General features: G+C 46.8%; 1 protein-coding gene and 1 long non-coding RNA gene across 2 annotated transcripts in view; both read left to right on the forward strand.

Annotated features, from left to right (window-relative positions):
• Positions 1 to 2,210: 2,210 nt before the first annotated feature.
• Positions 2,211 to 4,858, forward strand: LOC139568364 (uncharacterized). Its single transcript, XR_011673592.1, has 3 exons — positions 2,211 to 2,395; positions 3,653 to 3,759; positions 3,864 to 4,858. It is a non-coding gene; the product is annotated as an uncharacterized lncRNA (long non-coding RNA).
• An 8,913-nt stretch (positions 4,859 to 13,771) lies between these two features.
• The window catches only part of LOC139536471 (reticulon-4 receptor-like), a 62,879-nt gene continuing 49,354 nt past the window's right edge, over positions 13,772 to 27,296 (forward strand). Inside the window, exon 1 of the mRNA XM_071337026.1 lies at positions 13,772 to 14,331. Coding sequence (XP_071193127.1) covers positions 14,310 to 14,331 — 22 coding nt within the window. The 5' untranslated portion in view covers positions 13,772 to 14,309. The remainder of the gene's footprint in view (positions 14,332 to 27,296) is intronic.

A 27,296-nucleotide genomic window follows, 5' to 3' on the forward strand; every position in this document is an offset into this window, starting at 1 on the left:
ATTAAGCTCAGGTGCATCCTGCTTCCATTGATCATCCTTGAGATGTTTCGACAACTTGATTTGTGTCCCCTTGTGGTAAATTCAATTGATTGGACGTGATTTGGAAAGGCACCCACCTGTCTATATAAGGTCCCACAGTTGACAGTGCATGTCAGAGCAAAAGCAAAGCCACGAGGTTGAAGGAATTGTCCGTAGACTTCCGAGACAGGATTGTGTCGAGGCACAGATTGGCGGAAGGGTACCAAAAAATGTCTGCAGCATTGAAGGTCCGCAAGAACAATGTGCCTCTATCATTCTTAAATGGAAGAAGTTTGGAACAACCAAGACTCTTCCTAGAGCTGGCCACCCGGCCAAACTGAGCAATCGGGGGAGAAAGGCCCTTGGTCAGGGTGGTGACCAAGGACCCGATGGTCACTCTGACAGAACTCCAGAGTTCCTCTGTGGAGATGGGAGAACCTTCCCGAAGGACATCCATCTCTCCAGCACTCCACCAATAAGGCCTTTATGGTAGAGTGGCCAGTTGGAAACCACTCCTCAGTAAAGTGCACATGACAGGCCACTTGGAGTTTGCCAAAAGGCACCTAAAGGACTCAGACCATGAGAAACAAGATTCTCTGGTCTGATGGAACCAAGATTGAACTCTTTGGCCTGAATGCCAAGCTTCACGTCTGGAGGAAACCTGGCACCATCCCTACGGTGAAGCATGGTGGTGGCAGCATCATGCTGTGGGGATGTTTTGCAGCGGCAGGGACTGGGAGACTAGTCAGGATCGAGGAAAAGATGAACGGAGAAAATTATAGAGATATCCTTGATGAAAACCTGCTCCAGAGCGCTCAGGACCTCAGACTGGGGCAAAGGTTCACCTTCCAACTGGACAACGATTCTAAGCACACAGCCAAGACAACGCATGAGTGGCTTCGGGACAAGTCTCTGAATGTCTTTGAGTGGCCCAGTCAGAGCCCGGACTTGAACCCAATCGAACATCTCTGGAGAGACCTGAAAATAGCTGTTTAGTGACTCTCCCCATCCAACCTAAAAGAGTTTGAGAGGATCTGCAGAGAAGAATGAGAGGAACTCCCCAAATACAGGTGTGCTAAGCTTGTAGCATCATACCCAAGAAGATTGTAATCACTGTCAAAGGTGCTTCATCAACGTACTGAGTAAAGGGTCTGAATACTTATGTAAATGTGATATTTCTGTTGTTTTTTTATACATTTGCAAACATGCTTTGACTTTACGGGGTATTGTGTGTAGATTGATGAGGGATTTTTTTTTTTAAATCAATTTTGAATAAGGCTGTAACGTAACAAAATGTGGAAAAAGTCAATGGGTCTGAATACTTTCCGAATGGACAGTACTTACACTGACACCTCAACACACACTACATACGCCCACACATAACATGAGAGAGAGAGAGAGAGAGAGAGAGAGAGAGAGAGAGAGAGAGAGAGAGAGAGAGAGAGAGAGAGAGAGAGAGAGAGAGAGAGAGAGAGAGAGAGAGAGAGAGAGAGAGAGAGAGAGAGAGAGAGAGAGAGAGAGAGAGAGAGAGAGAGAGAGAGAGAGAGAGAGAGAGAGAGAGAGAGAGAGAGAGAGAGAGAGAGAGAGAGAGAGAGAGAGAGAGAGAGAGAGAGAGAGAGAGAGAGAGAGAGAGAGAGAGAGAGAGAGAGAGAGAGAGAGAGAGAGAGAGAGAGAGAGAGAGAGAGAGAGAGAGAGAGAGAGAGAGAGAGAGAGAGAGAGAGAGAGAGAGAGAGAGAGAGAGAGAGAGAGAGAGAGAGAGAGAGAGAGAGAGAGAGAGAGAGAGAGAGAGAGAGAGAGAGAGAGAGAGATTCTATTTAACACTGAGAACCAAGGTGTGAACAGCATCAGCTTCAGATCGCACAACAGTTGTCAGACTTTTGAGACCGCTTTTCTCATTTTACATTATTAGGGCCATTCAGACTGCAGTCACCTCTATATTAGACAAGATATAGGATGACACATAATATGGTGGTGTTGGAGTGTAGGTGCCTCAGGCACAGATTGGAGAAAGTACTCTATTGCGTGTTTGGCCTTCTCCCTTCTTCACCTGTCGTTACAGGTCTGCTTGCTTCTCACCCAGCTAAGGTGGGTGTGAATTCTGAGGAATGTCAGATTGGTGGTGAGACGTGACTTCTTCAGCCCCCCCCCCCCCCCCCAAAGAGCAACCCAGGCAAGAGCAAGCTATTTGAGTAGGTAGACAAGACTTGACTGAAAATCCCATCTGCAGTAGATCTATGAAAATAATGATCCAGAAGCATTTCCCTCTCTTTGCTCCCATTGCTATTCTAAATGCTGTACCAACAGAGAAGAAACCTGAGAATTTAATTGCTCATCAGAAGTCAGCTAAGCATCCAGAGAGAGCCCTCTCCAGGACAAGGTAATGGCTTTTTCGTCAACGTTCTTTCTGCTCTTTCTAGTAACCACTGAGACAGTAATCATGCTGTTAAAATATGATATATGATTTCTGTTTTTTTACCTGGGATATTTACACTTTCAAATACATGTAATACACGATACTGTAGCAATGGAAGAGATTAATGATATGTCTTTATATCAATATACAGTACAGTATTATATATGGTAATGCAATGTGCTGGAGAGACTCAGTCTTGTCATTGTCTTGAACGTTTAAAAGAGACCCTGTCAGAGAACACCATACCTTTCCAATTTATCTGAATGTAGGAAAGGTCGGTCAACAAATATAGACAAAGCACCTTGACGAAGGTGATGTACTGTGAGAAAGGTGCCCGCTAGGCCACACGTCAATGTCACTTCTATGTCAGGGTTGAGAAATAGCTGAACTTTACCTTACCTTCACTGTTCTAGCCCTTGTTGAAATGTGGACATTTGCCCATTTTGAGTGGCAATAAGCATAAAATGTTACATTTTGCTTTGTGGTACTTTTTCAGTATTAGAGGATAATTCACAAGGGCAATGACTTCTACAAGGGTAATTATGTTGAACCATTGCTTTATATATGTGGATATGTGAGGTTGATGCATCACTCTGAGTTTCCTTTTTTCATTACTTTTTCAGTTGAAATAGAAATGCACTCCTGTGCTATACTTAAATCATTGTCATCGTGCTGGTGATAGTGAAACCTAACCTTACATTTCATTTATAACCCTGCACTTTAAGCATTTATTTTCAAGCATAACCCTGTACATTGAGCATTGCTTTTTAATCATAACCCTTTACTTTAAGAATACATTTTTAATCATAAACTTGTACTTTGAGCATTACTTCTCAATCATAACACTCTAATTTTTGTTTGGATTACTTATATTTTGTACTCCTGAATAGTAGGAACAGGTGATTATTAATAATGCTGAAAGGTCATCCTATTCTTGTGTTCATTCTTATTGTCTATTGAAGGCAGAAAGGGTCTGTTACCATTCACTTAATGAATGCGTTTAAAACTTGAGCTATGTTTTGTTCAATAAGGGGCATCAATCCTGCAGGAGGAATTTTTAGCTTATTGAAAAAGTATCACCGGTAATAAGATGACAAATACGTTTTCAGTCATTTTGCTAAATATTTTGTGTCTGTGTGTCTCCTGCATAGATGTCTGACGCTAATGCCAAACTGGTGAAAAGAGCAGATGTGACTGTCATTGACTCTCTTTCATTGGCAGATGGCAAGCTTTCTCCTCTTTGGACTTGGGGCCCATCAGTGTCTTCCACCCATATTGGAAGTGTTCGAACACGAATGTGTTCCTTCCTGCCTGATGTATGCACAGAGGTAATTAATGACTGTACACAAAATGTCGGCCTTGGTGAGCACTGCGCTGCTGATGAGCTTAGGAATCATTAATTCATGTTCATATTGACTTTTTCATCCCACAGCTAAGAAGCTTTGGGTTCCTGCTCCGGAACACTGTCTCAAGAATATTAATAGCTGCCTACACATCTCCAAACAGAGTTGTTACATCACTCAATCTCTGCTAAGTTCTAATCAGAACATAGATTGTGGTGCTGGAGGGTCCATCATATGGCTCCTGCTCAAGTTTACTGTACAGAAAATTGCCTGTCCTAAGAGACCTTTGCTGAACCTGCTCACAGCTCTTTCCAACAGTACCAAGACAGTATTAGGATGATTTATGATTTTAAATAAAACTCTGTTGTTGGAACCTGATGTTGCAGTACATGTCTGTGCCATAAAAGGTGCATATTTCTGTAGGGTTAGGGCATCTTGGTGAAATGTAAAGTGTTTTTGGAGATGTCTTCAAATAGACCCGGAAAGCTTTCTAAAAGTGTAGTGAATGAGTCCACGGAGCATAGAATTAATCAACTGACTACAAACCGTGTGTCACAGGTACTTCAGAAGGTCTGAATCACAAAGCCCTTCCTGTTTCACCCCCTTCCCTGACAGTTGAAAAGCCCACAGTGATTTGCATCTTTTAATTACAGGCTCCATATATAATTGGGAGCGAGTGGGAGATGGGTAGAGTTCTGTGGATAGATTGTATATGTACATAAAGATAACTTGTTTTTGTGATGCCGAGGAGAATTCTCGGCTTGATATATAAGCTGATTCAAAATCCATAAAGTCTTCTTGCCTCAGGCCAAAACTTGTAACAGTTATATTACCTTCCTTGTATTGATGTATAATTTCAGTCATTTTGCAGAAAATATGACCTAGAATTTTCTGAGGCACAGTAAATAGAGTAAACAGATCTGTTGTACTTGTTTTGTACAAACCAACCAGTTTAGAGAAACACAGAACTGTCTGTATCTCCAAGCTCACAGTAAGCCTAATACCAAAAGACAGAGCACAGAAGATTTATATAACATGTCTTAAGTGTGGACTTAAAAAATAAATATGTTTCTGAACAGAAAAACAACATAAAGTGATGCATTTAATAAAGTGATTGTCTTTTGATAAATGCCTGCAGCATATTACGATACTTTATTATATATCTGTAATACGTCAGACAGGGCATGCATACCTTCACATGTTGGCTTCTTTATAAAAACTCCATAGGCATATGAGGGAACATGCCTAATTCACTAAGGCATCATTACTTAATGCAGCAGAAAAAATGACCTGGCAAAGGCTGTTGTTTACTAATGCTCAACAAAGGGTGGAACAGGAGTCAAAGGGATGGTACAAACACAGCCGATGACCAGAGCAAACATGCCATGAGCATTCACCAATATTATAGACCGCTTATAAGCTACTAAGTTTCCATGAAGCTTCATATAAACGTGTGTATGCAAGAAGCAGAAAAGCATGTTGCATCATTGTGCTTGTTGTCTGGTTGTAATGTGAAGGAAATACTTTACAGCCCAGTCATAGCTGTACTGTATGGCAGGAGCAAGTCAATTGGATACACGATTACTTCAGCTAAAATGTATTGGTTAATAAACAGATTGCCAACCCTGACAATCATAGGAACATGTATAACAGGTAGATTTACTTCCACATTATACTGAGTTACTGACAAAAGTTCTTATTCACAGTGTTAGGGGTAGGCAGATTTAGACATGCATTTTAGAGAGACTTACACTTACACCCCTCCATCCTGCAGCCTGCAAACAGCAGGAAGTGTTAGGAAATCCAATTAAATTATGAAATGTGAGTGTGAGTAAAAAGAGTAGGATGCCATGTAATTGCAGCTTAACATAAGCAATTTCACATTGTCCCGGTTGCAAGATGTTAATGAGGTTTGTGTTTCTCTCTGAAAGACAATGCAGTGGAGTGCAGCATTTTCTCAGCCTCCAGAGGCAAATTAGCCATATCTCATAAGTAGGGAAGTGTAGCTAGATCACACCAGATAGACTTCAGTATTCAACGTTCGGCCAGGTATCCAGGACATCGGGAGATTCCTTCAATACCGTCCACTGGGGGCAACGGGAGTTCCTATTACCTGTGCGCTCCGGCTCCGAGGATTGCGGGTTCAATCCCAGTGCCAAGCACTCTTTTTTATTTTTTTCAAACCTATGCCAAACATTAACCCTTACCTTAAAGCTGCATTATGTAACTTTTTGGGTGAACAGGCCAAATTCACATAGAAATGTGAGTTATATATCTGTCATTCTCATTGAAAGCAAGTCTAAGAAGCGGTCTGTCACGCCCTGGCCTTAGTATTCTTTGTTTTCTTAATTATTTTGGTTAGGTCAGGGTGTGACATGGGGAATGTATGTGGTTTTTGTAGTGTCTAGGGTGGTTGTAAGGTTTAGGGGGGTTTATTAGAGTAGTTGGGTTTATGTTTAGTATAGTAGTCTAGCTGTGTCTATGGTTGAGTGTAGGTATCTAGGAAAGTCTATGGTTGCCTGAATTGGGTCTCAATTAGAGACAGCTGGTTATTGTTGTCTCTGATTGGGAGCCATATTTAAGGCAACCATAGGCTTTAGCTGGTTGTGGGGAATTGTCTATGTTGAACGTTTGTAGCATGTGTGTGTGCACTACGTTTATAGCTTCACGGTCGTTTGTTGTTTTTGTATAGTTTGTAATAGTGTTTCGTTTCATGTTCATCTTCGTAGTAAAAAATAAAAGAAGATGGCTTATTTTCCACATGCTGCGTTTTGGTCCGTCTCTCCTCCACACGATCGTGACAGAATTCCCCACCAACATCGGATCAAGCAGCGTGTGCAACAACAACAGGACCCACCTACACAGGACTATTGGAATTGGGAGGAAATTCTGGACCGCGAAGTACCAGGAGAATATAACCGCCCCAAAGCTGAGCTGGAGGCAGCGAAAGCAGAGAGGCGGAGATATGAGGAGGCAGCAAGGAAACAAGGCTGGAAGCCCGTAAGTCAAACCCAAAAATGTATTGGGGGGGGGCTCTCGGGTAGTTTAGTTGGGTCAGTCGGGAGACGTGAGCCAACTCCTCCTGCTTACCGTAAGGAGCCGGTGAGGGCGGATTTGGAGGAGAGTGACGCAGAGACAGTAAAGGAGTTAATGGAGAAATTGGAGGAGAGAGTTATGAGGAATGTATTGGTTTGGTGCATGAGGCACGGCATCCGTCCGAATGAACGTGTTGGTGATTTAATGTCACCGGGAACAGCTCTCCATACTCGTCCTGAGGTGCGTGCTAGCCGTCTGGTTAAGACAGTGCCTACAGCACGCACAAAGCCTCCTGTGCGTCTCCAGAGTCCTGTGCGTCCTGTTACTGCTCCTCGCACTAGCCCTGTGGTGTGTGTTCCCAGCCCAGTACCACCAGTGCTGACACCACACACCAGGCTTCCAGTGCGTATCCAGAGCCCTGTTCCTCCTCCACGCACTCTCCCTGTGGTGCGTGTCTCCAGCCCAGTGCCTCCAGTCCCGGCACTACGCACCAAGCCTCCTGTGCGTCTCCAGAGCCCTGTACGCACTGATCCTTCTCCCCGCACTCGTCCTGAGGTGCGTGCCCTCAGCCCGGTACCACCAGTTCTGGTACCACGCACCAGTCCTATAGTGCGCCTTGAGAACTCAGTGTGCCCTGTTGTTGTTCCCCGCACTAGCCTGAAGGTGCGTGTCCTTAGCCCGGTACCTCCAGTTCCGGCACCACGCACCAGGCCTACAGTGCGTCTCAGCCGGCCAGAGTCTGCCGTCTGCCAAGCGGCGCCTGAACTGCCCGTCTGCCAAGCGGCGCCTGAACTGCCCGTCTGCCAAGCGGCGCCTGAACTGCCCATCTGCCAAGCGGCGCCTGAACTGCCCGTCTGCCCAACGGCGCCTGAACTGCCCGTCTGCCCAACGCCGTCTGAACTGTCCGTCTGCCAAGCGCCGCATAAACTGCCCGTCTGTATTGAGCCTTCAAAGCCGCCCGTCTGCCATGAGCCTGCAAAGCCGCCCGTCTGCCATGAGCCTACAGAGCCGTCCGCCAGACAGGAGCCGCTAGAGCCTTCCGCCAGACAGGAGCCGCTAGAGCCTTCCGCCAGAAAGGATCAGCCAGAGCCTTCCGCCAGACCGGATCAGCAAGAGCCTTCCGCCAGACCGGATCAGCCAGAGCCTTCCGCCAGACCGGATCAGCCAGAGCCTTCCGCCAGACCGGATCAGCCAGAGCCTTCCGCCAGACCGGATCAGCCAGAGCCTTCCGCCAGACCGGATCAGCCAGAGCCTTCCGCCAGACCGGATCAGCCAGAGCCTTCCGCCAGACCGGATCAGCCAGAGTCTTCCGCCAGACCGGATCAGCCAGAGTCTTCCGCCAGACCGGATCAGCCAGAGTCTTCCGCCAGACCGGATCAGCCAGAGTCTTCCGCCAGACCGGATCAGCCAGAGTCTTCCGCCAGACCGGATCAGCCAGAGCCTTCCGCCAGACCGGATCAGCCAGAGCCTTCCGCCAGACCGGATCAGCCAGAGCCTTCCGCCAGCCATGACCAGCCAGAGCCTTCCGCCAGCCATGACCAGCCAGAGCCGTCAGCGAGCCATGACCAGCCAGAGCCGTCAGCGAGCCATGACCAGCCAGAGCCGTCAGCGAGCCATGACCAGCCAGAGCCGCCAACCAGACAGGATCTGCCAGAGCCGCCAACCAGACAGGATCTGCCAGAGCCGCCAGCCAGCCATGATCTGCCAGAGCCGCCAGCCAGCCATGAGCGTCCAGAGCCGTCAGCCAGCCATGAGCAGCCAGATCCGTCAGCCAGCCATGAGCAGCCAGATCCGTCAGCCAGCCATGAGCAGCCAGATCCGTCAGCCAGCCATGAGCAGCCAGATCCGTCAGCCAGCCATGAGCAGCCAGATCCGTCAGCCAGCCATGAGCAGCCAGATCCGTCAGCCAGCCATGAGCAGCCAGATCCGTCAGCCAGCCATGAGCAGCCAGATCCGTCAGCCAGCCATGAGCCGTCCAGCCAGGATCCGCCAGAGCCGTCCAGCCAGGATCCGCCAGAGCCGTCATCCAGCCAGGATCCGTCCCTCAGTCCGGAGCCGCCGTCCCTCAGTCCGGAGCTGCCCCTTATCCTGGTGCTGCCCCTTATCCTGGTGCTGCCCCTTATCCTGGTGCTGCCCCTTAGTCCGGTGCTGCCCCTTAGTCCGGTGCTGCCCCTTAGTCCGGTGCTGCCCCTTAGTCCGGTGCTGCCCCTTAATCCAGTGGGGTTAATGTGGAGGGTGGCCATTTGGAGGAGGCTACGAAAGCGGGTAGTGACTATGGTGGGGTGGGGACCACGACCAGTGCCGGAGCCGCCGCCGTGGACGGACGCCCACCCAGACCCTCCCCTAGACTTTGTGCTGGTGCGCCCGGAGTTCGCACCTTAAGGGGGGGGTTATGTCACGCCCTGGCCTTAGTATTCTTTGTTTTCTTAATTATTTTGGTTAGGTCAGGGTGTGACATGGGGAATGTATGTGGTTTTTGTAGTGTCTAGGGTGGTTGTAAGGTTTAGGGGGTTTATTAGAGTAGATGGGTTTATGTTTAGTATAGTAGTCTAGCTGTGTCTATGGTTGAGTGTAGGTATCTAGGAAAGTCTATGGTTGCCTGAATTGGGTCTCAATTAGAGACAGCTGGTTATTGTTGTCTCTGATTGGGAGCCATATTTAAGGCAACCATAGGCTTTAGCTGGTTGTGGGGAATTGTCTATGTTGAACGTTTGTAGCCTGTGTGTGTGCACTACGTTTATAGCTTCACGGTCGTTTGTTGTTTTTGTATAGTTTGTAATAGTGTTTCGTTTCATGTTCATCTTCGTAGTAAAAAATAAAAGAAGATGGCTTATTTTCCACATGCTGCGTTTTGGTCCGTCTCTCCTCCACACGATCGTGACACGGTCGATCTGTTCTATGTTAGCTATTTCAATGCTTCCTGTTTTTAAGTTTTGTTTTCGTGTCTTTCACTTTCAGTTTTGTACACCAGCTTCAAACAGCTGAAAATACAATATTTCTGGTTATTGAAAAGTTATTTCGGTATGATTCGGTACAATGATTCTCTACACTATACATAGCTTGTTATGTCAGAAAAGCTGAAATTGGGAGAACAATTAGAATTGTAGCAACCAGGAAATTGTGATTTCTGCATATTGCACCTTTAACCAGTCAGAATTAATGCCTACACCCAACCATTATGTTTTTACTGCTTTAACCCTATCCTAAACCTTAACCCTTACCATAACCAGTCAGAATTGATGCCCAAACTTAACCCTCCAAAATTTGACAAATGTTGAATCCTGAAATGAGACTATGAGATCTTGTTGGGAACAGAGGTCCCAGCCACGATGGAATAAAGAATGTCTGTTTCATGTGAATGGATGCCAAGTGTGACAGGCAGATAATGAATGCAGAGATTTGCACAAATTACTGACCTTAACAGATTTGTGTTTTGTTTTCTGAAGCTACGTATGTGTTGTCTATCCTTCTGGGCAGACTTCTAGTTTTGTATTTACATTTGGTTGAATTGTCAACTAACGTGAATTCAAGGTGAAATCAACAAAAAACGTCACCATGTCATTGGATTTAGGTTAAAAGTTGGGTCAAAAAAAGATTAAATTAAGTTAAATGGATTACTTTTTGCAAATCCAATTCGTTTTCCACGTTGATTGAACATCATCACATTGACATTTCTGGGTTTGAAATGACGTGGAAACAACATTGATTCAACCAGTTTTTGTACAGTGGGATGGCACTGTCACGCCCTGACCGTAGATTGCTTTGTATGTTTCTATTTTTTGTTTGGTCAGGGTGTGATGTGGGTGGGCATTCTATGGTTGTATGTCTAGGTTTTGTATTTCTATGTTTTGGCCGGGTATGGTTCTTAATCAGGGACAGCTGTCTTTCGCTGTCTCTGTTTGAGAACCATACTTAGGTACCCTGTTTTCCCACTGTTAGTTGTGGGTGGTTATTTTCTGTTTAGTGTTGGTTGCACCTTGCAGAACTGTTTCGGCTATTCTTTTTGTCATTTTGTATTCAGTGTTCAGTCAGTTAAGCGAATAAAGATGAACACGTACCCCGCTGCATTTTGGTCTGACGATTCCTCTTCTTCTTCCAATGAATGCCGTGACAGGCACATTCATTAGAGAGACGCCTAAGACAGCACTACATTACGGACAGCTGATCGTCCTCACAGTGGCAGACCACGTGTAACAAAACCTGCACAGGATCGGTACATCTGAACATCACAGGTACAGGATGGCAACAACAACTGCCCGAGTTACACCAGGAATGCACAACCCCTCCATCAGTGCTCAGACTGTCCGCAATAGGCTTAGAGAGGCTGGACTGAGGGCTTGTAGGCCTGTTGTAAGGCAGGTCCTCACCAGACATCACCGGCAACAACGTCGCCTATGGGCACAAACCCATCGTCGCTGGACCAGACAGGACTGGCAAAAAGTGCTCTTCACTGACGAGTCGCGGTTTTGTCTCACCAGGGGTGATGGTCGGATTCGCGTTTATCGTTGAAGGAATGAGCGTTGCACCGAGGCCTGTACTCTGGAGCGGGATCGAGGTGGAGGGTCCGTCATGGTCTGTGGCAGTGTGTCACAGCATCATCGGACTGAGCTTGTTGTCATTGCAGGTAATCTCAACGCTGTGCGTTACAGGGAAGACATCCTCCTCCCTCATGTGGTACCCTTCCTGCAGGATCAGCCTGACATGACCCTCTAGCATGACAATGCCACCAGCCATACTGCTCGTTCTGTGCGTGATTTCCTGCAAGACAGGAATGTCAGTGTTCTGCCATGGCCAGCGAAGAGCCCGGATCTCAATCCCATAGAGGACGTCTGGGACCTGTTGGATCGGAGGGTGAGGGCTAGGGCCATTCCCCCCAGAAATGTCCGGGAACTTGCAGGTGCCTTGGTGGAAGAGTGGGGTAACGTCTCACAACAAGAACTGGCAAATCTGGTGCAGTCCATGAGGAAGAGATGCACTGCAGTACTTAATGCAGCTGGTGGCCACACCAGATACTGACTGTTACTTTTGATTTTGACCCCCCTTTGTTCAGGGACACATTATTAAATTTCTGTTAGTCACATGTCTGTTGAACTTGTTCAGTTTATGCCTCAGTTGTTGAATCTTGTTGTGTAAATATTTGTATGAACACATGTTAAGTTTGCTGAAAATAAACGCAGTTGACAGTGAGAGGACATTTCTTCTTTTTTAATTTTTTTAATTTTATCCCCTTTTCTCCCCAATTTTCATGGTATCCAATCGCTAGTAATTACTATCTTGTCTCATCGCTACAACTCCCGTACGGGCTCGGGAGAGACGAAGGTCGAAAGCCACGCGTCCTCCGAAGCACAACCCAACCAAGCCGCACTGCTTCTTAACACAGCGCGCCTCCAACCCGGAAGCCAGCCGCACCAATGTGTCGGAGGAAACACCGTGCACCTGGCCCCCTTGGTTAGCGCGCACTGCGCCCGGCCCGCCACAGGAGTCGCTGGAGCGCGATGAGACAAGGATATCCCTACCGGCCAAACCCTCCCTAACCCAGACGACGCTAGCCCAATTGTGCGTCGCCCCACGGACCTCCCGGTCGCGGCCGGCTGCGACAGAGCCTGGCCGCGAACCCAGAGACTCTGGTGGCGCAGCTAGCACTGCGATGCAGTGCCCTAGACCACTGCGCCACCCGGGAGGCGACATTTCTTTTTTTGATGAGTTTATGTTTTCTATGGCGCAAAATAGTGTTCCGTTTAGTAAACAACGCGCTAATTTCATTGCATGAGCTAGGCCTGCTGTTACTTGCACACAGTGGTCATTGAACACATGGAACCAGATCATTCATCTATCATGTAAACAGGACAGGTAATTACAACAGCCAGTGTTCTCGTCTGTACTCCTTAGTGCAGGATAGCCTCAAGTTTACTCGTCTAGAGGGGAAAGAGCGCGGTGGATATGTGCGCTGTCCATGGTGCTGATTAGCATAAACACAATGAGGCAAGGTGGAAAAGGCAAAAACATAAATCTCTGTTGAAGTGTGTTTTACAGATATTGAAAGAAAAAACATGTTTGTCTTCTCTGTGGCAAACATTTCATGAAACACCGACTGATAGGCTTCTATTAAATGGTGTGCTTTTTACAGCAACATGTATAATAGTTATATAATATAGGCTTGTTGAGACAGTAAAGTCAGGGAGGTGCGCTAACTTGAGTGTTCACACCACCGCTGGGAGGCGTCTCTCTCTCTTAATTTAGAATAGCCTGATAGGGAGATCTCATTCTCACCTATCATTACGACTAGCCTATGATATAAGCTCATTTTCTATGTCGTGTTACAATCAATTAAACGGGTCGAGATAAATCAAGAGCACTACCAACACCTATCACAAAATAAAAATATACAATTTGTTTGCTGTCCATCACATAATGGTCCTGAGATGCGTATTACCCACTGGGCACAGACATAATTTCAACGTCTAGTTGTGATTTACATTTGGTTGAGTTGTCAACGTGAATTTAACGTTAAATCAACAACAAATGTCACCATGCCATTGGATTTAGGTTAAAAGTTGGGTAAAAAAATAGTAGTCTTTTCACTAATCCAATCAGTTTTCCACATTGATTCATCTCATCATATTGTTTCTTTGTGTGTTTTTTTATGACGTGGAAACAACGTTGATACAACCAGTTTTTGCCAAGTGGATGTCGTTTGTTGCGATCATCGGTTCTGCGTGTTGTTGTCCCACGATATGGGTTGTGATCAGAGTACAGAGAAGTTCAGCAACACCAACATATTTGCTGCGTTTACACAAGCAGCCCAATTCTGATATTTATTTCACTAATAGGTATTTTAACCAATCAGATCAGCTCTGAAATAGAGCAGATGTCAAAAGATCAGATGTGATTGGTCAAAAGACCAATTAGTGGGAAAAAATATCCGAATTGGGCTGCCTGTGTCAATGAGTCCATGATCTCAGTTGCCTCCTCACGTTCTGGCTCAAAAAGACGCCCGCGCGCCTGCATCTCCCCACTGCCCTGTCTTGTTCTAAGCTGCTAGAGATGCGCAGGTCTTTGGATCCCCACCCTCACAAGCTAACCGACAATGAACTACTCATCTAGGATAACTCTGCGTTGGAAACCACACGAAGGATGATTGGATATATGACTGTTCTTGACCGTGGACAGCTGCTGGTTTTAATTCTGTAGCCGATTGGATTGCTGCCACCCGTGCGTTTATGTGGTCCGTTTGGATACGTTCCTTTGGGTTGCCTGTATTCGGATGTAAATCGGAGGTTTTGTTCCCTGCGCACCTCTCAAATGACTAAGCGTGGCGCGAAGAGGAGACTGCGTTCTCCATCTCGCTTCTATGTTAAAACCTTGGGCTAAAGTTTTCATGGACGGTGCCCTGGATTTTCCACTGCTATCCCTCTGAACAGGGTCTTTGCTTTTCAAGCAGAGAACAAGTATTTTACCACGCACACAAGAGGTGCCTTCTTTTGGATTCTATCTCCAAAATGAAGTCCGTTTTTATCCGAGGTACGTATGGGATACGTTTACATCAGATCCGAATGTGTCGTGTGTTTGCTTGTTTGTTAGTCTTTTACTGGTTTAGCATACTCTGATTCAATTTGCAGACGATTTTATGTTGATTTGCAGAAACATATTATATAAATATCAGTGCTTGCTATTGTAAGTCTGAACACAACGTATTGATGTATAGCCTAGGCCTACTTAATGTGTACTTAACTTGTTTAAATGAGAAGATATAGCCTGTAACATGCCAATGTATGCTAATAGATATATAATAAGCAACGTATTTTTCGACGTTTATCTTTTAAAATGATCTTGTAGCCTAATGTTGCATGATAGTTGGAACACATAAAACATGCATAGTAAACATGTAATGTTGTTTTATAGTTAACCCAAAATAATCAATGTGTAAACACGTGACATCCCAAGGGCTCCATTTGTCAGATAAAAAAAGGGGGGGGGGTTCTGTTTGCACTACGCTTTCTCTCTCTATCGCTCTCTTTTTTTTACCAGCGCCTTTGAGACTATTGTGCACCGTGACCAATCACCCATGTCATCCTAAGTGTTGGCGAAGACCACCAGAGCTCATGAAAATGATTTATCAGTGTTCACTGCTCATTTTGTAAGTCGCATCTAGTCACGCAGTGGGGATTTGGGGAATGGGGAGTTGGGGATTGGGCGGGGTGTTTGCCTTACCTAATAGCAATTAAATAATCTGGTTTCTTGTTTGTATGAGTGAGTGCATGCCTACTTTTGTCTTTGTTCTTTTTCTGTCTGTGCATGTGGGCTGCCACTGCACGCCTCTTAAATGTTAATTCCTGGTGAGCCCAGGTCACTATACATAAAGTGTGATTCACCACCAGACCCAGGGAGGGAGGCTGCCAGGCTGGATCCCTGTCTATCACACCAGCTGGGGGGTAGAGGAGAACAGTCCTGAATAATGAATAATAATCCCAACCAAATGCCCAGTGTGATGAAAATACATCAAACGATCCATAGCTCAAAGGAAGCAGAGAAAGAATAGAGAGATAGGGAGAGAGCATAGGTTGGAAGTGTCTAAGTGTGTGGTAGAAATCTAGACAGCAAGAAACTAGGGTGTGAAGTGTGTGTGAATGAGAGAGAGGGAGAGAGAGAGGGAGAGAGAGAGAGAGAGAGAGAGAGAGAGAGAGAGAGAGAGAGAGAGAGAGAGAGAGAGAGAGAGAGAGAGAGAGAGAGAGAGAGAGAGAGAGAGAGAGAGAGAGAGAGAGAGAATATGCGAGATATTGCAAACAGGGTGTTGGATTAGACTCATTAGAGACATGGAGAATACTTGAGAGCAGATGGTGAAAACCATCAAATCAAATGGTATTTGTCACATGCTTCGTAAACAACAGGTGTAGACTAACAGTGAAATGCTTACTTACTAGCCCTTCCCAACAACGCAGAGAGAAACATATAGAACAAATAGTAACATGAAGAACAAGTACACAATGAGTAACGATAACTTGTCTATATACACAGAGTACCAGTACCAAGTTGATGTGCAGGGGTATGAGGTAATTTAGGTAGATATATACATATAGGTAGGGGTAAAGTGCCTAGGCAACAGGATAGATAATAAACAGTAGCAGCAGCGTATGTTTTTTTGAATTTTTTTATTTCACCTTTATTTAACCAGGTAGGCTAGTTGAGAACAAGTTCTCATTTGCAACTGCGACCTGGCCAAGATAAAGCATAGCAGTGTGAACAGACAACACAGAGTTACACATGGAGTAAACAATAAACAAGTCAATAACATGGTAGAAAAAAAGAGAATCTATATACAATGTGTGCAAAAGGCATGAGGTAGGCAATAAATCGAATAATTACAATTTAGCAGATTAACACTGGAGTGATAAATCATCAGATGATCATGTGCAAGAAGAGATACTGGTGTGCAAAAGAGCAGAAAAGTAAATAAATAAAAGCAGTATGGGGGGTGAGGTAGGTAAATTGGGTGGGTAGTTTACAGATGGACTATGTACAGCTGCAGCGATCGGTTAGCTGCTCGGATAGCAGATTTTTAAAGTTGTTGAGGGAGATAAAAGTCTCCAACTTCAGAGATTTTTGCAATTCGTTCCAGTCGCAGGCAGCAGAGAACTGGAAGAAAAGGCGTCCAAATGAGGTTTTAGCTTTAGGGATGATCAGTGAGATACACCTGCTGGAGCGCGTGCTGCGGGTGGGTGTAGCCATCGTGACCAGTGAACTGAGATAAGGCGGCACTTTACCTAGCATAGCCTTGTAGATGACCTGGAGCCAGTGGGTCTGACGACGAACATGTAGCGAGGGCCAGCCGACTAGGGCATACAGGTCGCAGTGGTGGGTCGTATAAGGTGCTTTAGTAACAAAACGAATGGCACTGTGATAAACTGCATCCAGTTTGCTGAGTAGAGTGTTGGAAGCTATTTTGTAGATGACATCGCCGAAGTCGAGGATCGGTAGGATAGTCAGTTTTACTAGGGTAAGTTTGGCGGCGTGAGTGAAGGAGGCTTTGTTGCGGAATAGAAAGCCGATTCTTGATTTGATTTTGGATTGGAGATGTTTGATATGAGTCTGGAAGGAGAGTTTGCAGTCTAGCCAGACACCTAGGTACTTATAGATGTCCACATATTCTAGGTCGGAACCGTCCAGGGTGGTGATGCTAGTCGGGCGTGCGGGTGCAGGCAGCGAACGGTTGAAAAGCATGCATTTGGTTTTACTAGCGTTTAAGAGCAGTTGGAGGCCACGGAAGGAGTGTTGTATGGCATTGAAGCTCGTTTGGAGGTTAGATAGCACAGTGTCCAAGGAAGGGCCGGAAGTATATAGAATGGTGTCGTCTGCGTAGAGGTGGATCAGGGAATCGCCCGCAGCAAGAGCAACATCATTGATGTATACAGAGCAAAGAGTCGGCCCGAGAATTGAACCCTGTGGTACCCCCATAGAGACTGCCAGAGGACCGGACAACATGCCCTCCGATTTGACACACTGAACTCTGTCTGCAAAGTAGTTGGTGAACCAGGCAAGGCAGTCATTAGAAAAACCGAGGCTACTGAGTCTGCCGATAAGAATATGGTGATTGACAGAGTCGAAAGCCTTGGCCAGGTCGATGAAGACGGCTGCACAGTAATGTCTTTTATCGATGGCGGTTATGATATCGTTTAGTACCTTGAGCGTGGCTGAGGTGCACCCGTGACCGGCTCGGAAACCGGATTGCACAGCGGAGAAGGTACGGTGGGATTCGAGATGGTCAGTGATCTGTTTGTTGACTTGGCTTTCGAAGACCTTAGATAGGCAGGGCAGGATGGATATAGGTCTGTAACAGTTTGGGTCCAGGGTGTCTCCCCCTTTGAAGAGGGGGATGACCGCGGCAGCTTTCCAATCCTTGGGGATCTCAGATGATACGAAGGAGAGGTTGAACAGGCTGGTAATAGGGGGTGCGACAATGGCGGCGGACAGTTTCAGAAATAGGGGGTCCAGATTGTCAAGCCCAGCTGATTTGTATGGGTCCAGGTTTTCCAGCTCTTTCAGAACATCTGCTATCTGGATTTGGGTAAAGGAGAAGCTGGGGAGGCTTGGGCGAGTAGCAGCGGGGGGGGCGGGGCTGTTGGCCAAGGTTGGAGTCGCCAGGAGGAAGGCATGGCCAGCCATTGAGAAATGCTTGTTGAAGTCTTCGATTATCACGGATTTATCGGTGGTGACCGTGTTACCTAGCCTCAGTGCAGTGGGCAGCTGGGAGGAGGTGCTCTTGTTCTCCATGGACTTTACAGTATCCCAGAACTTTTTGGAGTTAGAGCTACAGGATGCGAATTTCTGCTTGAAAAAGCTGGCCTTTGCTTTCCTGACTGACTGCGTGTATTGGTTCCTGACTTCCCTGAACAGTTGCATATCGCGGGGGCTCTTCGATGCTATTGCAGTTCGCCACAGGATGTTTTTGTGCTGGTCGAGGGCAGTCAGGTCTGGAGTGAACCAAGGGCTATATCTGTTCTTGGTTCTGCATTTTTTGAACGGAGCATGCTTGTCTAATATGGTGAGGAAGTAACATTTAAAGAATGACCAGGCATCCTCAACTGACGGGATGAGGTCAATATCCTTCCAGGGTACCCGGGCCAGGTTGATTAGAAAGGCCTGCTCGCAGAAGTGTTTTAGGGAGCGTTTGACAGTGATGAGGGGTGGTCGTTTGACCGCGGACCCGTGGCGGATACAGGCAATGAGGCAGTGATCGCTGAGATCTTGATTGAAGACAGCAGAGGTGTATTTGGAGGGCAGGTTGGTCAGGATAATGTCTATTAGGGTGCCCATGTTTACGGATTTAGGGTTGTACCTGGTGGGTTCCTTGATGATTTGTGTGAGATTGAGGGCATCAAGCTTGGATTGTAGGACTGCCGGGGTGTTAAGCATATCCCAGTTTAGGTCACCTAACAGAACAAACTCTGAAGCTAGATGGGGAGCGATCAATTCACAGATGGTGTCCAGGGCACAGCTGGGAGCTGAGGGGGGTCGGTAGCAGGCGGCAACAGTGAGAGACTTATTTCTGGAGAGATTAATTTTTAAAATTAGAAGTTCGAACTGTTTGGGCATAGACCTGGAAAGTATGACAGAACTTTGCAGGCTATCTCTGCAGTAGATTGCAACTCCTCCCCCTTTGGCAGTTCTATCTTGACGGAAAGTGTTATAGTTGGGTATGGAAATCTCAGAATTTTTGGTGGCCTTCCTAAGCCAGGATTCGGACACGGCAAGGACATCAGGATTGGCAGAGTGTGCTAAAGCGGTGAGTAAGGCAAACTTAGGGAGGAGGCTTCTGATGTTGACATGCATGAGGCCAAGGCTTTTTCGATCACAGAAGTCAACAAATGAGGGTGACTGGGGACATGCAGGGCCTGGGTTTACCTACACATCACCCGAGGAACAGAGGAGTAGTAGGATGAGGGTGCGGCTAAAGGCTATCAAAACTGGTCGCCTAGAGCGTTGGGGACAAAGAATAAAAGGAGCAGATTTATGGGCGTGGTAGAATAGATTCTGGGCATAATGTGCAGACGGGTATGGAGGGGCGCGGGTACAGCGGAGGCAAGCCCAGGCACTGGGTGATGATAAGAGAGGTTGTATCTCTGGACATGCTGGTCTCAATGGGTGAGGTCACCGCATGTGTGGGGGGTGGGACAAAGGGGGTATCAGAGGTACGGAGAGTGGAACTACAGGGTCCATTGCAAACCAAAACAATGATAATGAAAACTAGCCTGAACAACAGTATGCAAGGCATATTGATATTTGAGAGAGACATACAATAAGGCATAAAGTGATTGCAGGTCTTGATTGGGAGAGCTAGCTAAAACAACAGGTAAGATAACAGCAGCAATAACAGGGTGCTAGTCTAACACAGCAACAACAGGTAAAAATGGCGACGACTAGGCAGAGAGGGTCGGATTAACTACACACAGATCCTGAGTTAAAGCACAGAGCCGACAGATAAAACACAAATAAACAGAATGGAGTACCGTGAATTAATGGACAGTCAAGCATGCATCAGCTATGTAGCCAAGTGATCATAGTGTCCAGGGGGCAGCCGTAGATGGAGCAGGGAGGCCTCCACTAAACTAGCACGCGGCGTTTAAAGTTAGTAGCCCGGGGGGTGGTCTGCTCAGACGGAGGGGGTCTGCTCAGACGTGGTCGTGTCGACAGAGAATCCAGAGAATCCAAGCCGAATGGCGAAAGAGAGGTTGTGAATTGTAGAATTGTGTTTGCTAACTGGTGCTAGCTTCGTGGCAGTGGCGCTAACTGCGCTAGCTGCAAGCTAGCTGTGAGGATCAGAAGTAGTGGCTCAGGGATTACGGCAGGAATCCGGCGTTGTTGTCGAGAGACAGTCCGATGCTGGTAAATTGGTGAGTAATATCCAGGCTAATAACAGGGCTGGTGTCTGTGCAGAAGGTAAAAGCTACTAGCAGCGGCAAAAAAATGGCTAAATTAGCTTGTAGCTGATTTAGACCAGTTGTGATGGATTGGCAGGGCTCTGTGTCGGCAAAAAAAAGGTCCAGTCCAATTGGCAAAAGAGGTATTGTAGCCCAAGAATTCGCTGGTAGACCTCTTCGGCTAGCCGGCAGATGGGCCTAGCTCGAGGCTAGCTCAAGGCTAACTGGTGCTTGCTTCGGGACAGAGGTGTTAGCCAGTAGTAGCCACTCGGTTGCAGCTAGCTAGCTGTGATAATACGGTGTAATTGTCCAGAGCTTGCGTCAGGAATCCGGTGATGTGGTAGAGAAAAAGCAGTCCTATATGCTCTGGGTTGATATCGCGCTTGCAGACTGGCAGGTATTGGCCCGGTATTGAAGCTGGCTGTGTCCGAGTTAAGGGCGAAGACCGCAGCAGTGGCTAACTGACTACTAGCTAGTAGCTAGTTATCTGGCTAGCTTCTGATTGGGGTTACGGTTATAAAGTATAAAAAAAATAGCAGGTCCGTACCACATTGGGTGAGGCGGAATGTAGGAATGTATATTCAGTTCCTAGATGGAAAGTGAAATTAAAATATATACGAAATGTATACGAAAAATACGAATACTATTTACACGGGACAGACAGGACAAAGACACATCCGACTGCTACGCCATCTTGGATGTGATGAATCAAACGAGTTAGTGCAAAGAGGGTCAATGCAGATTGTCCGGGTAGCTATTTGGTTAACGATTTAGTAGTCTTATGGCTTGGGGTTAGAAGCTGTTCAGGGTCCTGTTGGTTCCAGACTTGGTACGTACATCAGTACTGCTTGTCGTGCGGTAGTAGAGAGAACAGTCTGTGACTTGGGTAGCTGGAGTCTTTGACAATTTTTAGGGCCTTTCTCTGACACTGTCTGGTACAGAGGTCCTGGATGGCAGGGAGCTCGGCCCCAGTGATGGGCCGTATGCACTACCCTCTGTAGTGCCTTGCAGTCTTTCCAGCCTCCTGAGGGGGAAGAGGCGTTGTCGTGCCTGTTGGTGTGTGTGGAAACAAGAGCAAAGGTTATGAGATAAAAGACAGAGAGGATGCAGAAGGAATGGATAGCTGGTTATCAAGAGGTTGTTATATATGTCTGTATAGACATTGTGTTTGTGGTATTATGTAATATGACAAGCATGACAGGTATAGCTATTGTTTCTGTGTCCTATAGTGTGCACAGTTACACCATTGTCTGTAGGAAGAGAGTAATAATCTGGAATCCACTGGCAATTGTTTATAAATCATGTAAGTGGTGTACTGTGTATTTTTCATTCTTACTTACTGGAGGAAAGACCTTGAACAGCCTGCACTGTAAATATAGAATGGTTTTGCAAATGAGAACAAGGCACGAATCCTTTGCTATCCAATAAAATAATCGTAAATCCTTTGTTATAGCTCTGCTGTGTTTGGTCAGGTTTAAAGATCAGACAAATGCTCATACGATATGGTATGTTGAGTGGAAACAGGAATCTAGTCAGTGTAAAGGTCAATCCATCCCCAAACCCATCACATTTGAAAGATTGAGCCTGTAGTCATTACACTCAGCAGTGCATGATATCCCTCTTGGAGAAACAACCACTGAGGTGTTCACAGCTCCTCACAGTGCTTCCTGTACATCAACCACTTTCCCTCTACAGCTCCTCACAGTGCTTCCTGTACATCAACCACTTTCCCTCCACAGCTCCTCACAGTGCTTCCTGTACATCAACCACTTTCCCTCCACAGCTCCTCACAGTGCTTCCTGTACATCAACCACTTTCCCTCTACAGCTCCTCACAGTGCTTCCTGTACATCAACCACTTTCCCTCCACAGCTCCTCACAGTGCTTCCTGTACATCAACCACTTTCCCTCCACAGCTCCTCACAGTGCTTCCTGTACATCAACCACTTTCCCTCCACAGCTCCTCACAGTGCTTCCTGTACATCAACCACTTTCCCTCCACAGCTCCTCACAGTGCTTCCTGTACATCAACCACTTTCCCTCCACAGCTCCTCACAGTGCTTCCTGTACATCAACCACGTTCCCTCCACAGCTCCTCACAGTGCTTCCTGTACATCAACCACTTTCCCTCCACAGCTCCTCACAGTGCTTCCTGTACATCAACCACTTTCCCTCTACAGCTCAGCACACATAAATCAACGTCCCAATTGTCTGGTGCAGCCAGCCTCCTTTATTGAAATCCATTAGGCTACGCCTTTGGCCTCAGATTAGCTTTAATTGCAGAAGGGTTGAATCCATTCCTGTGTGTGAGCATGCTGTGGGTGGGCCCCTTCCATTAGCTCGCTGGAGACTTTATGGTTCAATCAGTCGTGGACATGGACGGGCGGTATCTACCATGAAAGTGTCTGGGAGGGTGGAGGGTATGGTGGTGGTTTATTGGTGGAAGGCATGTTCTTCTCATTATTATGCGTGTTGCAGAGGAAGGGAGGAATGGCTTGGTTGATTGATAATTGAGCCAAATGGTACCAGGCATTTTTGGGGGGAATTAGGGTGTGGAAAATGTACATCATCCACTAGATATCACACACACCTGCATGGTTAAACCTGTGTTTCTCCTTTATTTGCTTGGGTATTGTAGCGTGAAGTCACAGACCATTGACTGTGCTGTGAATGGTTTCCACATACACTGAACATTGCTACTCAATGGAGTTCGAATTAAACCGATGGGATTTACTTTGCTTAATCTGTAACTTCTGTTTAATTTAGAACACATTTTGGTTCATGGTCCATTCATGTTATTATAGGCAGAGGTCTGTGATGCAATGAGGCGTTTTGTGATGGTGAATGGGTCTGTGAGAGTTTGATGATTATTATGACATTGATGACATAGGGGCATGTACCAGTAAACCAATAATCAGTGTTTCAATAAATAAGTAATGCAGCATTAAGACTTTCAACCTGTAAGTGCTATCTATCCTTGCTGATAGCAGGCCCTGATACCCCATGCTTGAGCTTCCTGACTGGGTAAGGGGAAAGAGGGAGCATCTTAACAAATGTATTTATGCCAATTAAAGTGTCAGAAACATTTGGCCTAAAAGATTGCAATACTTTCCCAGACAAGAGAATTTGTAATGTCAACTGAGAATATTTTATGTTCATAATTATTCTGAAGAAAGGCACAGACTCAAAAGGTTGCACAGCTACTAGCTACTTTGTTATTCTGACGTTGATGGGGTTTTCAGAAGAGCTTGAAGGTGATGGTTCATACCTCTCCTCTGCATTGTAAATGCATCCCATGAAACATCCCAACTACAGTACACGTGTAGTACGTCATTCATGCCAGATTAAGAATACTCAATTTTGTCTAACAGCATCCATATATGTTATCTACCCCAAAACACCTCCCACATATTTCCAATGTAAACTCAGCAAAAAAATATACGTCCCTTTTTCAGGACCCTGTCTTTCAAAGATAATTCGTAAAAATCCAAATAACTTCACAGATCTTGATTGTAAAGGGTTTAAACTCTGTTTCCCATGCTTGTTCAATGAACCATAAACAATTAACGAACATGCACCTGTGGAACAGACACTAACAGCTTACAGACGGTAGGCAATTAAGGTCACAGTTATGAAAACTTAGGACACTAAAGAGGACTTTCTACTGACTCTGAAAAAACAAAAGAAAGATGCCCAGGGTCCCTGCTCATCTGCGTGAACGTGCCTTAGGCATGCTGCAAGGAGGCATGAGGACTGCAGATGTGGCCAGGGCAATAAATTGCAATGTCCATACTGTGAGACGCCTAAGACAGCGCTACAAGGAGACAGGACGGACAGCTGATCGTCCTTGCAGTGGCAGACCACGTGTAACAACACCTGCGCAGGATTGGTACATCCGAACATCACACCTGCGGGACAGGTACAGGATGGCAACAACAACTGCCCGAGTTATACCAGGAATGCACAATCCCTCCATCAGTGCTCAGACTGTCCGCAATAGGCTTAGGGAGGCTGGACTGAGAGCTTGTAGGCCTGTTGTAAGACAGGTCCTCACCAGACATCACCGGCAACGACGTCGCCTATGGGCACAAACCCACCGTTGCTGGACCAGACAGGACTGGCAAAAGTGCTCTTCACTGACGAGTCACGGTTTTGTCTCACCAGGGGTGATGGTCGGATTCGTGTTTATCGTCGAAGGAATGAGCGTTACACTGAGGCCTGTACTCTGAAGCGGGATCGATTTGGAAGTGGAGGGTCCCTCATGGTCTTGGGCGGTGTGTCACAGCATCATAGGACTGAGCTTGTTGTCATTGCAGGCAATCTCAATGCTGTGCGTTACAGGGAAGACATCCTCCTCCCTCATGTGGTACCCTTTCTGCAGGCTCATCATGACATGAACCTCTAGCATGACAATGCCACCAGCCATACTGCTCGTTCTGTGCGTGATTTCCTGCAAGATAGGTATGTCAGTGTTCTGCCATGGCCAGCGAAGAGCCCGGATCTCAATCCCATTGAGCACGTCTGGGACCTGTTGGATCAGAGGGTGAAGGCTAGGGCCATTCCCCACAGAAATGTCTGGGAACTTGCAGGTGCCTTAGTGGAAAAGTGGAGTAACATCTCACAACAAGAACTGGCAAATCTGGTGCAGTCCATGAGGAAGAGATGCACTTCAGTAATTAATGCAGCTGGTGGCCATACCAGATACTGACTGTTACTTTTGATTTTGATTTTGACCCCCCTTTGTTCAGGGACACATTATTGTCATGTTTTGTCTTTGATCTTCATGTCTTGTCCCTGTGCTTCCCTCTGCTGGTCTTATTAGGTTCTTTCCCTCTTTCTCTCTCTCTCTCCTCCTCCCTCTCTCCCTCTCCCGCTCTCTCTCTCTATCGTTCCGTTCCTGCTCCCAGCTGTTTCTCATTCTCCTAACGACCTCATTTACTCTTTCACACCTGTCCCCTATTTTGCCCTCTGATTAGAGTCCCTATTTCTCCCTCTGTTTTCCGCTTCTGCCTGGTCGGATTCTTGTTTGATGTTTGCTGTTCCTGTGTCCTTGTTCCGCCCTGTCGTGTTTTTGCCTTCTTCAGATGCTGCGTGTGAGCAGGTGTCTATGTCAGCTACGGCCTGTGCCTTCCTTAAGCGACCTGCAGTCTGTGGTCGCGTCTCCTGTCGTTCCTCTCTACTGACGAGAGGATTTCAGTTTCCTGTTTTGGATTTACCTTTGATATATCCAGGAGAATCATTGTTTGTTTGATACTGGAATAAAGACTCTGTTACTATTACGTCGCTGTTGGGTCCTCATTCATCAGCATAACAGAAGAATCCGACCAAGATGGACCCAGCGACTATGGATTCTCTCAACACTGCCGTCGAGTTCCAGGGAGCAATGCTCGGCAGACACGAGCAGGAATTGTTTGTTGCTCGTCATGCCGTTGAGACCCTGGCCGCTCAGGTCTCCGATCTCTCTGGACAGTTTCAGAGTCTTCATCTCGTGCCACCAGCTACTTCCTGGTCTTCCGAGTCTCCGGAACCTAGGGTTAATAACCCACCATGTTACTCTGGGCAGCCCACTGAGTGTCGCTCCTTTCTCACCCAGTGTGATATTGTGTTCTCTCTCCAGCCCAACACGTACTCAAGAGAGAGAGCTCGGATCGCTTACGTCATATCACTCCTTACTGGTCGGGCTCGGGAGTGGGGCACAGCTATCTGGGAGGCAAGGGCTGAGTGTTCTAACGATTATCAGAACTTTAAAGAGGAGATGATACGGGTTTTTGATCGTTCAGTTTTTGGGAAGGAGGCTTCCAGGGCCCTGGCTTCCCTATGTCAAGGTGATCGATCCATAACGGATTACTCTATAGAGTTTCGCACTCTTGCTGCCTCCAGTGACTGGAACGAGCCGGCGTTGCTCGCTCGTTTTCTGGAGGGACTTCACGCTGAGGTTAAGGATGAGATTCTCTCCCGGGAGGTTCCTTCCAGCGTGGACTCTTTGATTGCACTCGCCATCCGCATAGAACGACGGGTAGATCTTCGTCACCGAGCTCGTGGAGGAGAGCTCGCGTTAACGGTGTTTCCCCTCTCCGCATCTCAACCATCTCCTCCCACCGGCTCAGAGACTGAGCCCATGCAGCTGGGAGGTATTCGCATCTCGACTAAGGAGAGGGAACGGAGAATCACCAACCGCCTTTGCCTCTATTGCGGTTCTGCTGGACATTTTGTCATGTCATGTCCAGTAAAAGCCAGAGCTCATCAGTAAGCGGAGGGCTACTGGTGAGCGCTACTACTCAGGTCTCTCCATCAAGATCCTGTACTACCTTGTCGGTCCATCTACGCTGGACCGGTTCAGCTGCTTCCTGCAGTGCCTTGATAGACTCTGGGGCTGAGGGTTGTTTTATGGACGAAGCATGGGCTCGGAAACATGACATTCCTCTCAGACAGTTAGGGAAGCCCACGCCCATGTTCGCCTTAGATGGTAGTCTTCTCCCCAGTATCAGATGTGAGACACTACCTTTAACCCTCACAGTATCTGGTAACCACAGTGAGACCATTTCCTTTTTGATTTTTCGTTCACCTTTTACACCTGTTGTTTTGGGTCATCCCTGGCTAGTATGTCATAATCCTTCTATTGATTGGTCTAGTAATTCTATCCTATCCTGGAACGTTTCTTGTCATGTGAAGTGTTTAATGTCTGCTATCCCTCCTGTGTCTTCTGTCCCCTCTACTCAGGAGGAACCTGGTGATTTGACAGGAGTGCCGGAGGAATATCATGATCTGCGCACGGTCTTCAGTCGGTCCAGAGCCAGCTCCCTTCCTCCTCACCGGTCGTATGATTGTTGTATTGATCTCCTTCCGGGGACCACTCCCCCTCGGGGTAGACTATACTCTCTGTCGGCTCCCGAACGTAAGGCTCTCGAGGATTATCTGTCTGTTTCTCTCAACGCCGGTACCGTGGTGCCTTCTTCCTCTCCCGCCGGAGCGGGATTTTTCTTTGTTAAGAAGAAGGACGGTACTCTGCGCCCCTGCGTGGATTATCGAGGGCTGAATGACATAACGGTTAAGAATCGTTATCCGCTTCCCC

The sequence above is a fragment of the Salvelinus alpinus genome, chromosome 1 (genome assembly GCF_045679555.1).
Source record: "Salvelinus alpinus chromosome 1, SLU_Salpinus.1, whole genome shotgun sequence".
NCBI classification, from domain to species: Eukaryota; Metazoa; Chordata; class Actinopteri; order Salmoniformes; family Salmonidae; genus Salvelinus; species Salvelinus alpinus.